General features: G+C 41.6%; 1 protein-coding gene across 6 annotated transcripts in view; it reads right to left on the reverse strand.

The window, feature by feature from the left end:
* uggt2 (UDP-glucose glycoprotein glucosyltransferase 2) overlaps positions 1–14,595 on the reverse strand; it is a 40,056-nt gene that overhangs the window by 18,486 nt on the left and 6,975 nt on the right. For all 6 annotated transcript variants that reach the window (XM_075479579.1, XM_075479578.1, XM_075479577.1 and 3 more), the window contains exons 11-23: positions 14,414–14,474; positions 13,721–13,812; positions 13,465–13,615; positions 12,168–12,287; positions 11,304–11,389; positions 11,040–11,175; positions 10,658–10,789; positions 10,385–10,549; positions 9,479–9,602; positions 9,294–9,392; positions 7,458–7,552; positions 6,750–6,956; positions 2,186–2,317 (exon numbers count right to left, since the gene is read on the reverse strand). In XM_075479579.1, coding sequence (XP_075335694.1) covers positions 2,186–2,317; positions 6,750–6,956; positions 7,458–7,552; positions 9,294–9,392; positions 9,479–9,602; positions 10,385–10,549; positions 10,658–10,789; positions 11,040–11,175; positions 11,304–11,389; positions 12,168–12,287; positions 13,465–13,615; positions 13,721–13,812; positions 14,414–14,474 — 1,600 coding nt within the window. The remainder of the gene's footprint in view (positions 1–2,185; positions 2,318–6,749; positions 6,957–7,457; positions 7,553–9,293; positions 9,393–9,478; positions 9,603–10,384; positions 10,550–10,657; positions 10,790–11,039; positions 11,176–11,303; positions 11,390–12,167; positions 12,288–13,464; positions 13,616–13,720; positions 13,813–14,413; positions 14,475–14,595) is intronic.

Raw genomic sequence — 14,595 nt, forward strand, 5'->3', positions numbered from 1 at the left:
TAAAGTTCCAAACAATTCCCAAGTTTAAAAAAGTCATGTTGCAGCGCTATCCAAATGAGGTGAACTAATTAATACACAACTAAACATCTTAACATCTTAAACCGGCTTTTAACATTTTGAATGGTCAACTTTCCAAAGACCAGGTAAAATCAATGGGAGTGTTAACTGTGTGACTAAGGTTGGTGGAAGATTTCAGCATCTATAACGAACAAAGGAAAAAATGCCACATGACTATAAGCTGTCATTCAAATTACTGTGACACATGACTCAACTGCCTTTCTCTGTTCATTTCTATGCACCTAATGTATATCCCTCTGAATAATTCAGAAAAATACATGTGATCCCTGAGAAGAATGACAGACATTCTCTGGCAAAGAATATTCAAACATCCATAAAAATCTGATTTCTGTTTTCCTTGTTGGCTTCGTAAACAACAGCAAAGAAAAGAAAAATCCAATGGTTAGTCTCTTAGCTTCGTTAAAGCAACCCCAGAGAAGTTTGTGAACCTTGTGAACTTTGTGAACTATGTGATCGTGACTTGCTCTGAAGTACGCTGACATTTGTCATGCGCATTCCTGGGCCCGGAAACTGCCCCGGGGCACCCGAGGGGCTGAGATACTGCCGTTTACGACATTGGTTTCCAGCCCCGCACCGCGCTTGTTTGGCCTCAAGGTCGCTTGATATTTTGTGTGGCTTTCAAAGGCATCTTTGTTTCCTATTCAGCATGACAAAAAAAATCCACGTGCGTGACATCGGTGTCACATCGCACAACTGTAGGGGAAACCGAAGAGCAAAATTTGCCAAATTCTCCAGTGTCGCTTTAAATGAACAATAAGCAATAATAACCCCGCATTAACAACACAATGGTAAGTAAAAAGGGGGCTTACAGCACTGGTGTTGACTGCATTGAAAAGGCAAATATCAACTTGAAAGGAACTCCATCTTGCTCAAGTTATTTGCTGATTCTGATAGAAGTAAACGGCCTACTGCATCTTACCTGAGAGCATAGCCTGCAAGCCATGTCTTTGTTTTGGAGGGTTATCAAATGATGCAATATCTGTGATTTATATCTAAGTCAAATCAGCTGCCTGTAAATTTTGAGCCCATCTGTTTAGGATCATTATGGTAACGCACAGATACAAGGTCTCGCTCGCTCTGCTTAAAGAAGGATTGGGCGGAATGGCTGTCGTGCACAGAAAGGAAAGGGTTCTTAAGGATCTTTTTTTTTAAAAAACAGCTCAAGGGGTTAAACGAAAAGTCTCTAATTATAGTCGGTGATGGTGTTACTCAATGACCGCTCCTCCTGTGCATGATCGTTCATTGATCTGGTGCGTCCACATTTAGAGGGGAAGGGCCGATGTAATGAGTGTGGGAGAGGAAACGGGGAGCGGCAGGGAGCTGAATCAATGTGATTCATGGTAAAAAAAAAACAACAATCAAAAACATTCGGGTGGCTAAATATATTTTAGCTGCTGATATACCTGGAAGGCTGACCCAAACGTTAACGCTGACACTGGTGTTGTGGTTATATCCCAGTGCTGTTCAGGTGGCATTCAAATAAATGTTCTTGTGTCATTTGACTGTGGTTGGTGTGTTTTTCCAAATTGGAGAAGTTCTGTGTATGTCAGTCTGTGTCACTCCATGGGAATGTTTTTTTTAAAAGCTCTCACTTGATTTGTGCTTTGACTGTTTCTGGTCTCTCAGGTTTAGGCGGCTCTTACGCACAGAGCTTGTTTTTCTAAACAAAATAAATTGGTAATTCAGCAGGTGTTTTCATGCACAGGATGAAAAGTATCTCAGTCATGGTTTCTCATTTCCCCTCAGTGCCCTCAAGGCTGAGAGAAGGGGTCCCTTTAAGGCACTGCTGACAACTAATACACTAAACTGCCATTTGAGACGTCAGCGATTTTAACTCAAAGAGGATAAAAGTGGGAATTTAGCTTACCTGAATGTTTTTATGTGCTCTAGCAGATGCACATTTCCCTTTTGCTTGAGACACACGACTGTTGTTGCAGGGTTGCTTTTTTTCTTCTTTACTCGTCTTTTTTGTTATATCAATGCCAAAGTGATCAGATGCATTACTGAAATCTCCCTTGAATCCAAGTGATGGAATCTGAATTCACACCACTGGCTCTGAGTGGTTATAATTAAAGAACTACGGAGAAGCTGTGAAGAGTCCACTCACCCTGCCATTGCTGACCACTGCCTGTTGTCCAGGAAGGAGCTTCAGGACATCTTGACAGAACAGCTGTTGACTGCGGATAAAATCAACTTCCAGCGTGTTGAATTTTTTCTCAAAGGCATCCACATCCATGCCCTAGAGCAGAAGAGTAAAGGTTACTTTAGGACGTTGGATATGATTGTCCAGCTTGGGGACATTCCTTCCACAACCAGCTAGTTGGGAAAAAAAAAAAAAAAAAAAAAAAAAATCTAAATGAGGCATTGGCATTAATAATGACGTCAGTCATAATATTATCGATGCCTAGCATCCGCGCAATCATTGCAGTTTTCAAACATAGGCCTGGGTGAAAAAAAACATTTCAAACAGACCTGTCAGAAACGCACGAGCGAAAATGAGATAAATCAATTTGTAATTAATACAACAGACTCTTAATTACACCCCAGACATTTTTGTCTATAACAAATTGGGGCGTTGGAGTGTGGAGAGTTTGTGGCGTCAGGTTATTAGTTTCTTCAACATTTCTCTCCTCGGGAGATCAGGTGAAACACCAATAATGTCAGCACATTCCAGTCAGCAAGTCTGTCTGCCAGCAAATAATAAACTCCTATCCCTTGGCTGTGTGTCTCAAGTCACAAAGCTGCTTCTTACCCATCTTCCCATTGCTATCTTTAGCTCATTCTCTCCCCTTTTTGTTTGAGGCTTTTATAATTAAAGGGAAGTTTGCAATGCAATATATGCGTCATCTGGGTCCCACCATAGGGTAGCTCTCAGATAAGGCGTGTACTGTATTACTTACTCTCGATGGGGGAGAAAGGAGCCCTCCGGTCAACTGATTTGTTGATCAGATACTGAGAATTTATTTGCCTTTGTGCGGAGCTGTGTGGCAGGATACTGCACACTACAGCGTGGAGAACGCCGGCGGTCGCAGACTGCTTACAGCAGCAGAGTGACGGTCAGGCCCGGCTGAACATACGTAACTCGCACAACGGTGAGCGGGAGTTTGCCTATTCATCAGCCCCGAGAGACCAGCAGTACACCAGCGCTTTGCAGTTAAAGATGCAGTGTGTGGAGCCCGCCTCGTGATGGCCTCTGTGACATTTCAAGTGGAACTGACAGCAGTTTGCGAGCAGCTTGCTTGGTGTGGAGCAACACGCGTGCTCTAAATGTATTCTGTTTGTTGACGTTCAGGTGGGAATGAGAAGATTGGCTCATCAATCACAATTTTTCTCCAGCTGTGAGCTTTAACAAAGAAAACAGGGTCAGAGAAATCCCTGCATGTGGATGAACCCAACCCCCCCCCCCCCCCCCCCCCGGCCCAGGTTTTTTATAAACTGTGCATCGAGTCAATTATCAAACAGACTTATTAATGATATTAAATACAAAATACATGTACTCTCAAGCAACGGCGACCCACCAAGGTTACCAAGACACAACCTTAGAAACTCAAAAATCTCTTATAGCGATTCCAAACTGCAGTTCTGCATGTCTTTCTGAAACTGATCAAAAGAATCTTTACTTAGTACCACGAGATAATGTACCTGTAACCATCAGCCGATGGAGACTTTGGTCTACTTTCAACAGCTCGGTGATAGAATAACCATTAATACTTCTGATTGTCCGCAGACAGTGTTGCAAATCAACTAAAAATAACTAGATTTTTTAGTATTTAGGAAGCTTGTCTCTCCTGCCAAGTTCATGACACTATGTGTCCCGCAAACAATACTTTGCATTGCTCCTACAGCTCAGTGTTTACTTCGCTGGACGTGGGTCTCGCGGTGTATTCTTGTCACTTCAGATGAAAAGATAATACACAATTTCACAGCTTCAGCTCAGAGGCATTCATGTGTTAAACAGTAGATAGTAAATTAAACATTTTCTTATCAACTTCAACTGCCAACTCCCGGAATAATTTATGTTTATTGCTTGTGCTGACACACTTCAGCAGTTTGCAAATAGGAGGTATCTAATTTCCACATATCCTACTTCTAATTATATTCATGAAAACAGTTCTTTCTCTCTGTCAGGTGGGACAAACATGATAGAAAAACCAATATACTACAAATATGACATATCGGCTGTGGCACCTGCTAATTAGCCAACACTCATTACAATAACACAACAAAATAAAACACGGGCCGAGTTCACATTTCAGCGCGCGAGCGCCTGGAAGAAACACTGCGCACGTGTCCTTGCAGTGCAACAGAGCAATTATGATGCCAAGCCCAGTTTGAATAATTGTTAGCTTTCACTTAAGTGTTTTACACTCTCTTTGGTCGCATAGCTTCATTGAAAAAGAGCAAGCAAATATCTAACGATATGTACTTAACAAATTTGTCATTATTGATGTTCAGTTGCTGTGTAAAAGTCTCGAGTTAACCCTTTAAATCCCTTTAAAGTGGTCTCCAGCAGGCTTTCTGAAGGCGTTTCAAAATTTTTCTTTGGGCTGCTTTTTCATTAGAACCCTAAAACAAAGACATATGATTTGTTCCTATTTTTTTGTTGCACCTTTTTTTTTTTTTTTTTTTTTTTTTTTTTGTTAAATAGCCAAAGATCAGATTGTATTTCTGCTGCAACAAGGTGATTCTCAAAGAGCTCCTGGCCAAAAACCTGGCAGGTCTTGGCACGTGTGCAGCGTGTCCTGAACTAAAATGAGCGTAAAGTGGACAAGTGGAGGATGAAAGAAGTTGAACAAAGCCAACAGAATAATTCACAGCACACACACGGCAGCAGAAAGTGATGTTTTCTAAGAAACAGCAAAAAAAAAAAAAAAAAGAAGAGAAGAAAATTCAGCAAAGATCTGACAGAAGAGCTCAGTGGTGCATCTGGCCCTTCGGTGGAGTAATCTACAGTTCGCCAAAGCCTCGTTAAGACATAGTCTGCACAGAAGGGTGGCTGTCAAGGAGCCACTCTTAAGGAAGTCAAACAGAGAGCAAAGGCTGAGATATGCCAAATGACACAAGAACCAGGGTCTGTACTACACAGCAGGGTTAGCGGCTTAACAAGGAAACTTGAGGTTCAGCTCACTTCTCGGTTGTATCACCAGAGCAACTTGTGCTGGAAACCTGACCTCAGGAGCGGGTTGGGTTTCGAGAGAGGAGATCAACGCATGTTATAGCACCAGCTCCCGACCAATAACCTCTCTCAGAAAATGAAAGAAATAAATTAGACAATAGTGCTCGGACAGTGTTCATTTGCCCCTATTTGGTCCAAAGAGCATTTGAAGCAGCTGGCTTTAAGTGTGATAGAGTGAGCCTGAAACGTTCTCACACACTTTACAAATACTCCTGCATTACATTCATCAAATCCATCAGGACGACTCGTGCTGTAATGAGTGGTAGTGATATTAATCAGCTTATTAATTCACACATTTACTTTATCAGCTGCAGCCATTCTTTTTTCCCTTTTTGGTCTAATAATTTCCTTCCTGCTTTGGCTGTAGCCGTGGTGTTGCTTTTCAGTCTGCAAGGATTACAGGTTGCAATTGATGACCTGCTGCCAACTTCACCCATTTTGCAGGGTCGCACAAAAATAAGTAATAATAATAATAATAGTAGGAACACCCGGAATGACTTACCGGGTGAATAACCAGCGTCATAGTATTGCTGAGCATAAGATCTCTGTTAGTAGAGTTAGTTATTCCCGATCACCTAAACATACACTCGATCCGTTGAACCTGCTTTGTAGCACAGGCCCTTGGACGGAAAATCAGTGTTATTCAGAATAATTCTTATGGAGAATTATTTAGAGACTTCCACATTATTGAAGCAGGGTGGGATCATCTTGACAGAGAACAGAACAAAGGGCAGCCAACTTCCAAAGAAGTGCTCTGGAATGTCCCGAAAGAAGCCTGGAGAACAATTCCTGAAGAAATTACAAGAAAGCTTGTCTAAGAGGGTTCAGGCTGTTTTTAGAACAAAGGTGCTCAGAGCAAATATTGACTTTCAATCTCATGGAAATTGTACAAACTCTGTTTTTGCCTTAAATAATGCACTTTCATATTTGTAGGGCTGGCTCAAGACCTTTACAGAGCAGTGTGAAAAATCATTAGAAAGATGACGGATGATGCTTTTAATAGGATACCTATTTACAAGATCAATGCAAGAGGTCATTGGATTGAAGTGATGAGAAACTGCGGACTAAAAACAAAGTCAGTATCAATGATTAAGCAACGCTGCTTCATACCTGTCTTTGAGAAATGATGTCGACATTTCAAAACCTTCGAACGAAATGAAAACCTTTGTGATCAAAACAAGATTATGGTCTTTGTTTGTGATTATATCAGTACGGTGCATTACGGGGACATCTTATAAAAGAAGACTGAGTACCCAGCATTAATTTAAGATCCAATTATGAATAATGCATCCCCCGATGCAATTTCAACAGCAAAGCGGTGCTTTGACCAAACACTGCGGACACGTTCTTCTTGCAATTTTGTCAAATACCGAATTGCGAAAGACTTGCATTTGATATGTAAAATGAAGTGCAAACAAAATCCATAGAACTTTGGGGTTTTTTTTCTCTCTGAAGTGACAAAAAAACAGAACTGCATTCCTTAATCCCTTCCTACCTGCATCAGTAAGTCCTTCATCTTGGTCCCCTGCTGGAGGAGCTGGATGCTTTCCTCTTTCAGGAGTTTATGCACAAACTCTGCTGCAGCCTTATTCTTCTGGGTGAGAAGAGAAGCCCAGACAGCCCTGTACAGCACGGTGTTATCTTCGCAGGGCTTTCCGCTGGGGTTATCTATCACCCCCAAACGCACACCGGGACTTGCCTTCTGCTCTCACACACACACGCAAACAACAGTAAGAAGACGATTCACACTAATACCACAGATTCTCATACATTCAGAATCCACAGATGTCACTGAGGAAGAACACCCGTAAGAGTGTGATTACTTAAAAGTAAAAGTTTCTTCTATTTATATGGGAATATATATATATATATATATATATCTACTGAGCATACAACAGATAATTATTTAGCAAAGTACATTTATATACTGTGATCAGTATTCTAACCTCTTAAAAGCTCTGATTTTCAGTGGACACAATATGTGGGTGTAGGGACATCACACAACTAATTTGTGTCTAACGCTGGCTAATATGAAAAATAGCAACATTCGGGCCCTCCAAGAATAAAAAGCGTAATACATCATTAATAGTAGTACATTTACAGATTATGCCTTTTGCGATTTTCCCAGATACATCCCAGATACATCCCAGATACATTCCAGCATTTTGATGAAAATAATCCCTTGTGTGTTGCCTGTACTCACCACATGTTTCAGAGCACTGAGCAACAGTTTCTTTCCTGAAATCTTCTCGAAATCTCCAACTATCCAAATGGTCACAGGAGTCATCCCGTCCTCATCTAAGATAAAAGAGCAAAAACACAACAGTAATTTGTAGCTTAAGCCACTGTGGCATTGCAAGCATGCGCTACAATCTCTATTTAGAGTTAATCGTCGACGATGCTGACGTGGCAACATCCCAATCTTCCTGCAGTTTTTCCACTTGTTCATTCGCGCTTTAATTTTCCCTCTCGTCCACGTCCCAAAGGTTCGCAACTTAAACTGAGATATGGTGCCTATGGAGGCAACTAGCTTTCACGAAGCACATTCAAAGTTGGTTGTACCAGCCTGGGATAACATGAGCTGTGCACCGTGGTGTGCCATCCCGCAGGGTTTTAGAAGATGATTAGACTGATTACAAAGGGATGCACATGGTCTCTTTCAAGCATTCACTGAAAAAAATTGGAGACCCAGTGGTGATTTCTGCTGCTGTAGCCCATCCAGTTCAAGGTCTTATGGGTTCTGTGTTCATATGTTGTGTTCTTCGCCGCACAGCTCTAAGGCTTGTCCAACTGAGCTGCTGTTGCTCCCCGTGCAACAGCAAGTTATCTGGCCATGATCCCTGACAGCACACATGTGTTTGCAGAGCAGACGCTGTCTGTTTTTTGTTTTGTTCTTTTACACAAATTTCTCCAACATTTGGGGAATATCGAATATGAAACGCGATGAAAACATGTTGCCAAGATTTTCAAGCCATCGTGCCCTAATTAAAGCTACTTCAATTAAATTTCCTCTCCAATTCGATGATTGATTACCACGACTCTATTTTCTCTTATGTACTGAGAGGCAGAGATGCTGCATAAACAAAATGGTATGCAGGTGAACCTAATATGTTGCCCACAAATCATACACTTGAAGCATGAGTGGACTTTTTTTTTTCAGCCATTCTGTCTCCTGTCTGCCTACCTTAATGTTTACAGCGCTTTTAAAAGCATATTCTTACAGGATCTGATTCTGGTTCTAAACTCTTGATCAGAAGACAGTGGGAAGGAGATTAGATACAGTCATTAAAGTGAGCATTCAGTTTATGTGTCAGAGATGTGAGGCCCCCCCCCCCCAAGTCAGTCAGTCTGATAAGCAGCCAGTTGGTTCTTCAGGAAGTCGACAGAGGGAGAATGGCAATCACCCTCCTCATCCTCGCTGCGGCTACTCTATGGGCCTGAGCAGTGCAAAGTAGTTCTGGGGACCATTTAGACTGTAGGCCAAAAGCTATTCAAAGGACCCAGCTATATTCTAGAACAGGCACAACCTGTCTGCATTCACATGCTGTTCGTCAAGTACAAGCTTTCATACATCCATAAAGCATCTTAGGAATAATCTAGTTGTTATTTCGTGGATATTTAACTAATAAATGTCCAACCTTTCATCCCCGCTTTCTCTGGTCAGCTACTTCTGCTTTACCCAGCAGAGCCAGACTATGAATATGTCTCCCAATCTCACCCTGGGTCTGCTCCAAGACTTCCTTCCAGTTGAATAAGCCCAAAACGCATCACCAGGGAAGAGTCAGAGAGGCATCTGCATCAGATGGCTGAAGCCTTATGGTTCAGTCTGCTTGACCATGACAGAACTGTACTGACTCTGTCCACAAATGCTGCGCCTGTACATCTTCCAATTTCCCATTCCATTATGAATAAATGTACAACATATTGCACTTTTTAGGAAAAAAAAAAAAGATGCCGGTAAAAGCAAGTAAGCAAGATGGTGTGAGCTGATCTAAACGGCATCTAGAGAGTAAATTAAACAAAAAGTGACACTTCTTACCGCTATTTGTGAAGTACTTTATTTTCTTAGTCACCACAGCTGTTTTGTCTCTAGAGTCCAAGAACGAAAACATAGTTGTGTCTTCCCAATCATCGACAACTGCAAGCGAAGGCAGAAAGTATGTCAGAAGGACTCTCATACAGTAAATCAATGCTGGATGGTGTAAGATGAGTAGCAAAGGTCACCTGGCGTGCTGGTGAAGTCAAGGTACTTTCGGTCAGTGCTTAAAATGATCGGGTTCATTCTGGGTACCACGTTAGCCTGTTCCATTAAGTAGTCCACCACATCCGAGCCTTCAGTTAACTGACCCTGTGAAGTGACACGTACATCGCAAGCAAGATCAGTCTATGTTGGGAATGTGGTAAATGCCCAACAACTTCAGCACAAACATAAAATTACGTGTTAACATGTCCATGAATGCCTTAAAATGGAAGGCTGAGGAGGGAAACCTAACAGCAAAATGCAATGTCCAGTAATGTGTTGAGTCTAGCAATACACAGGAAGGAATTAACTGCCACTAAGTGCCATTCAAGTTAATTCATTATAGTTAAGTAATCAACCTATTTACCACTTCAAGACTTTTCTAATCCCCGAATGGAAATTATATTGTTGCATCATAAATAAAAATGACAGTCATCATAAAAAGAGTAAAGCTGTTGCTGTAGGCAAGAGTGACCATCTGTACCCCTTCTTATTTCAGCATAACTAAAGCCTCTGACTTCAGACCCTTTGCTGTTTAATCACTGCTGTTTAGAGCATATGCAGTGCTGTCCATATGTTTTACAATGTAGAAATAAAGATAATAACAATTGACTTTGTATCGACAGACCCATTTTGATCTTTAAACATTGTAAAATTGCAAAACCCTCCACAGCAAATAGCTACGTACGACACTGCTGATATTTTTCATTCATTTTCAAAGACCGTTAACCCCAAGTTGGCACGTGATGTAACTAATGTGCGTAGGATAAGCATGAACATACCACCTTAAGTGCTGTTCTCATCTGTCTCTTTGTTTTTGTTGACTCATGAATCTAAAATTTCTACTTAACAAGATAAAAAGGTTGCGCAGGTTGAAGAGTGAGTCATACCATAAAGACAGCTCTCTGAAAGGCAGTGGTCGTGTCCATTATGCGCTGCAGGATTATGGTTTCCAACTCCTCTGGGTCCATCTCGTCTGGGTTCAGAGGGACTCCATTAAATAAAGCCAAAGGCAGAGCGCCCAGGCCACTCTTTCTGTAGAAGAGGGTACCGTCCTGGGATAGACAGAATGAAGAGGGAATGCTCCGTTGTATTAATCGCATCAAGTTATCAATTACTTACAACTAACTATTGTATCAACACTTTTAGCAATTCAGTCTTACTTTTCTTTTATAGTCGTATTCAGATTCCTCGCCTAGAATCCTTTCAGGATTGGCGTTTGGGTATTTTCTTTTCAGGTACGCAGAGATCGTATCAACAGTCAGCGTCTCCCCCACATCTAGTTTGTTGTACAGCTGCAATAAGAGTGGAATGGTAGTTTAGAATTGACAATCACTGTCTTCTGATGCCTGCCGCTGTCAACTCTATTGAAAAAGCTAATAGCAGAGGTAAAATCCCATTTACTCATCTCGTCAAAAAAAACTGCTTCAGACTGTAGGATAAAACAAAGCACAATAAAGCAATTGGACATCTGAGGAACAAAGGGACGTATGCTGGCAAGAAACACTTGCTAAAACAAGAGATTTATGTATGTGGTGTACTTACTGAGACCATAGACAGCACAGCCTGGGATAAATCATACTCGTCTGCAATGTAATTCAGCAGTCGGTAAAATCCAACTCCTGCATCTGAGAAGCCATCAATCTCATCTTTGGGGTTGACAACAAACACAAATCCAATTCTATAGGAACAGGGACGAAACAAGTATTCAATTTGCAAGTGGAATGAGAATCACCACATGGTAAAGATTATCAACACCAAGAGTGGACCACGTAAACAGCCGTGGGAGTGAGGAACGACCGCACCAACCTCAGGGGGATTTTATGCTTGTAGAAAAGCTCTGCCAGTTTCACCAGCTCAACGGTTTCTTCTTGCAGGGGATCTAGAAACAGCACCTAACAACAAAGGCACCATCACCAAACCAGGTCAATGAAGCTTAACACTCGTCATCTTGTTAGGGTTATTGATAAAGGAGGCGTGTCCCCTTTTTGCAAAGGTCTCCTCAGGTCCGAATGAGGGGTGAGTGTCTCTTCAGAGATCAGTATTATAGCTGTAAGCCAAGATAAAAAAGTACATTTGGACGCAATCTAAAACTATAATGTTTTAAGCATTTTAAATAGTAGATTATAGAGCATGCAGTACCCAGACTGGGAGTTCACAGTAGCACCCACAGCATTCAGAGCTCACACTACCTCACTCCAAACTGATAGATTTTATTCTGAAATCCTTGTTCTTCCAATACTTCGTATAATAAAACACTGGACAAAGTATCAGTAGATAATTTATGTGGTCACTTCTGTCTGAAGTGAACTTTCGATAAATTGTGCGTGAAGTTGTGTATGGAGATAAAGATGGGGAGAGAGGCTTTATAATTCTACTTAGAGCTTGTACTGTAACATAACATTGTGCTGCAACTGAGTGAGTTATTTTCAGAACTAGGTGACCCCAAACAAAGTGGCAGGTTTTTTTATTTATTTATTTATTTATTTTTGAGTTGGCAGTCGCTCAAGTCTGATTGTATTATAAAACATAATTTCAGTTTAAAGGTGTTCCCGGGGAGAAAGGAATGAAAAGCAGCAAAGGTCTAACAGTCCAGGAGTCCAACTTGTTTCTTAAGTGCTGATATCCCAAACCACCCTTTACTTGATATTTCTATTGTTCTGATTAACTCACCAAGTTGAAGAAATTGCGTCTGATCTGTCGGATGACACCGGGGAAGGTGGCTCTGAGGAGCTCCTGGACACCTGTTGGCCAGTTCCGGTACGTGTGGTCATTCTCAATGTCATTCATCCACTAGAAAATGCACGAAAAAAAAAAACAAGTTAGAGAGTAATAACTCACTATTTATGTTCCTGAGATTTCACTAAGAGGTTGGGTGGCATATTTCTGTAAAAAGTCCAGGGCGAATGCTGTGGGCATTTGTGTTCTCGCATGCCACCACTCAGGTACATTTCTAAATATTAGCTCTCCGGCACTCCAGTGTGTGTGTGATGAGCACAATACTGTCTCTAAAGTCATGCTTTTTCACAAAAAACAAAACAAAAAAAAACACCTTAATTAATCAGATGTAAATTCATTTAAAAATGATTCATGACTACAGGCCAATCTGCAAACAAAAGTAGCCCAGGGATGCAGAGATTTATCAGTCTCACATTGATGTCTCACATCTACTGCTGCCAAACCTGTTGAACTCAACTGGCCTATCAGTGAATGGTATAATATCAGCTGATAGCAGTGGCCTCTATTTATTCAAAGTATCACGTTTGACTGCTTAAAACTGAAGATATTGTCTTAAATTCAATTTAAATGGGAATATATTCCGATGCATATGCATACATTCATCAGTATGAGAAAGTTTGTGTCCACAGACATTGTAATGAAGAGTTGAAATACTTTAAAACTGTTGTCATCCAGCATATTGCATCATGTCTGTGGCATTACAGGGAAACTAAGTGCCAAAACAATCTGTTCTGACTTTCAACACTGTTGATACAAATGGTCATATTTCACGTCAGCGTTGGTCCAGCACGTCCCAACTGGCGCAAAACCAACTTTCCACAGTCCAGGCGTTTGTCTGTGGCGTATCACTCCATCTTATATAACCTCCTTCCCTCCTGCTCTCTGTCACTCTCCCAATTTCAGAGACAAAAGGGGAAATACAAACTGACACGAAAACATTTGGGCGGAATCTGGACAGGCTTGATGCCGTCCACATTTCATTTTTATAACACTTCATAGTATTTGAAATATTAAAATGGCCAGGGGCAGCAAAATGAAAAACTTTGGGAGGTTTTTAATTCGACAACTTTTCTTGGCTTCCTTCCGAGTTTAAGATTGTTGGAATAGCCTTATGACTAATCTAATACCCACAGCAGTGTAATTCCACCAAGAAAAAAAAGAAAAATTTGCAGAGTTTATCTGACAAGAGAGTCGATGGGTCAAAAGGCGCATGCTTTTGGACATGGCTCACCATTACAGCTGGATGTCTGATATCTAAGGTGTAGCTGTCGTCCACGGTGTTCACTGGTAACCTCAGCAGGTTGCCCTGATGTTCCCCCTTGATGCCTAAGTTATGCAGCCCCTCCAAGACATTGGCCTCTCCTCTGAGGATGTCCAAAATGCTGCAAGTACAAAACTGGAGGTTATTCTGATTGGCTGAGCTGCTGATGTGTAGGTTTACGGCCTCCTCGGGACACATCCCGAGTCCTCCTGCCGGGGGTTTATACCTGAAAGGGTTGTGAGTGTCCAGATCGATGTGCAGCCCATTGATAAAGAGTTCTCCATCTCCTGGGTGCATACCAACAGTCTCACTGAGATGCTGGAAAAAAAAACAAACACAAAGTGTTAGTCAGTCGCTAATGAAAGATAATACCACTGATGTCTAATCTTTTGACGACAAACGAGGTGCAAAGTGACTGCTGGCTGCACTGACAAAAGAGGATAAAGTGCACAAAGACGATAGCCTGGCTGACGCGTCCACATCTCGATGAGATGGTGGTCTGGGAACTAGGTGTGCATTTTCTCGTATTTGAGGCGTGGTTTACGAATGCCTAGAGCCGTTTATTGGGCGCTACGAATGTCTATCAAATGGCGTCTGGTTCTTCCCATGCTGCTTTGGGCCAAAGGTAAAAATAAGGGCGGTGGTTTCCAGGCTGCCTTTGCAGTGTGAATGAAATCGCGCGCAAAGCAGCATGGGAATTCCCAGGCTACAAAGACGAGGTAAACAGCCACAATAAAGTGTCAAATTGATTGTGGGATTCGTATCAGAGAAAGTTTTGAAGCTCACTTTCTAAAATAAAACGTGCAATAGTGCAATAGTTACAGATGTAATCACACACACACACACACACACACACACACACACACACACACACACACACAGGCACTATCATGCAGGAACGCTGCTTATGACATCACACCTTTTGGTTCTCTGCAATTTCTTTTCTCATTTCCTGCTTTACGGCCACTCTTGTCAGTGATCTGTGGGAACAGTAAAACATGTACAGTCACCATCAGCCTTTACCACATCCCCAGCCGGCAGTAAAATGCCAGTTTTAATCTTCAAAAACCTGGGCTCTCAAGACGGTGTGTTTGCAGTCAA

This window comes from Odontesthes bonariensis, chromosome 12 (genome assembly GCF_027942865.1).
Source record: "Odontesthes bonariensis isolate fOdoBon6 chromosome 12, fOdoBon6.hap1, whole genome shotgun sequence".
In the NCBI taxonomy this organism is placed as follows: domain Eukaryota; kingdom Metazoa; phylum Chordata; class Actinopteri; order Atheriniformes; family Atherinopsidae; genus Odontesthes; species Odontesthes bonariensis.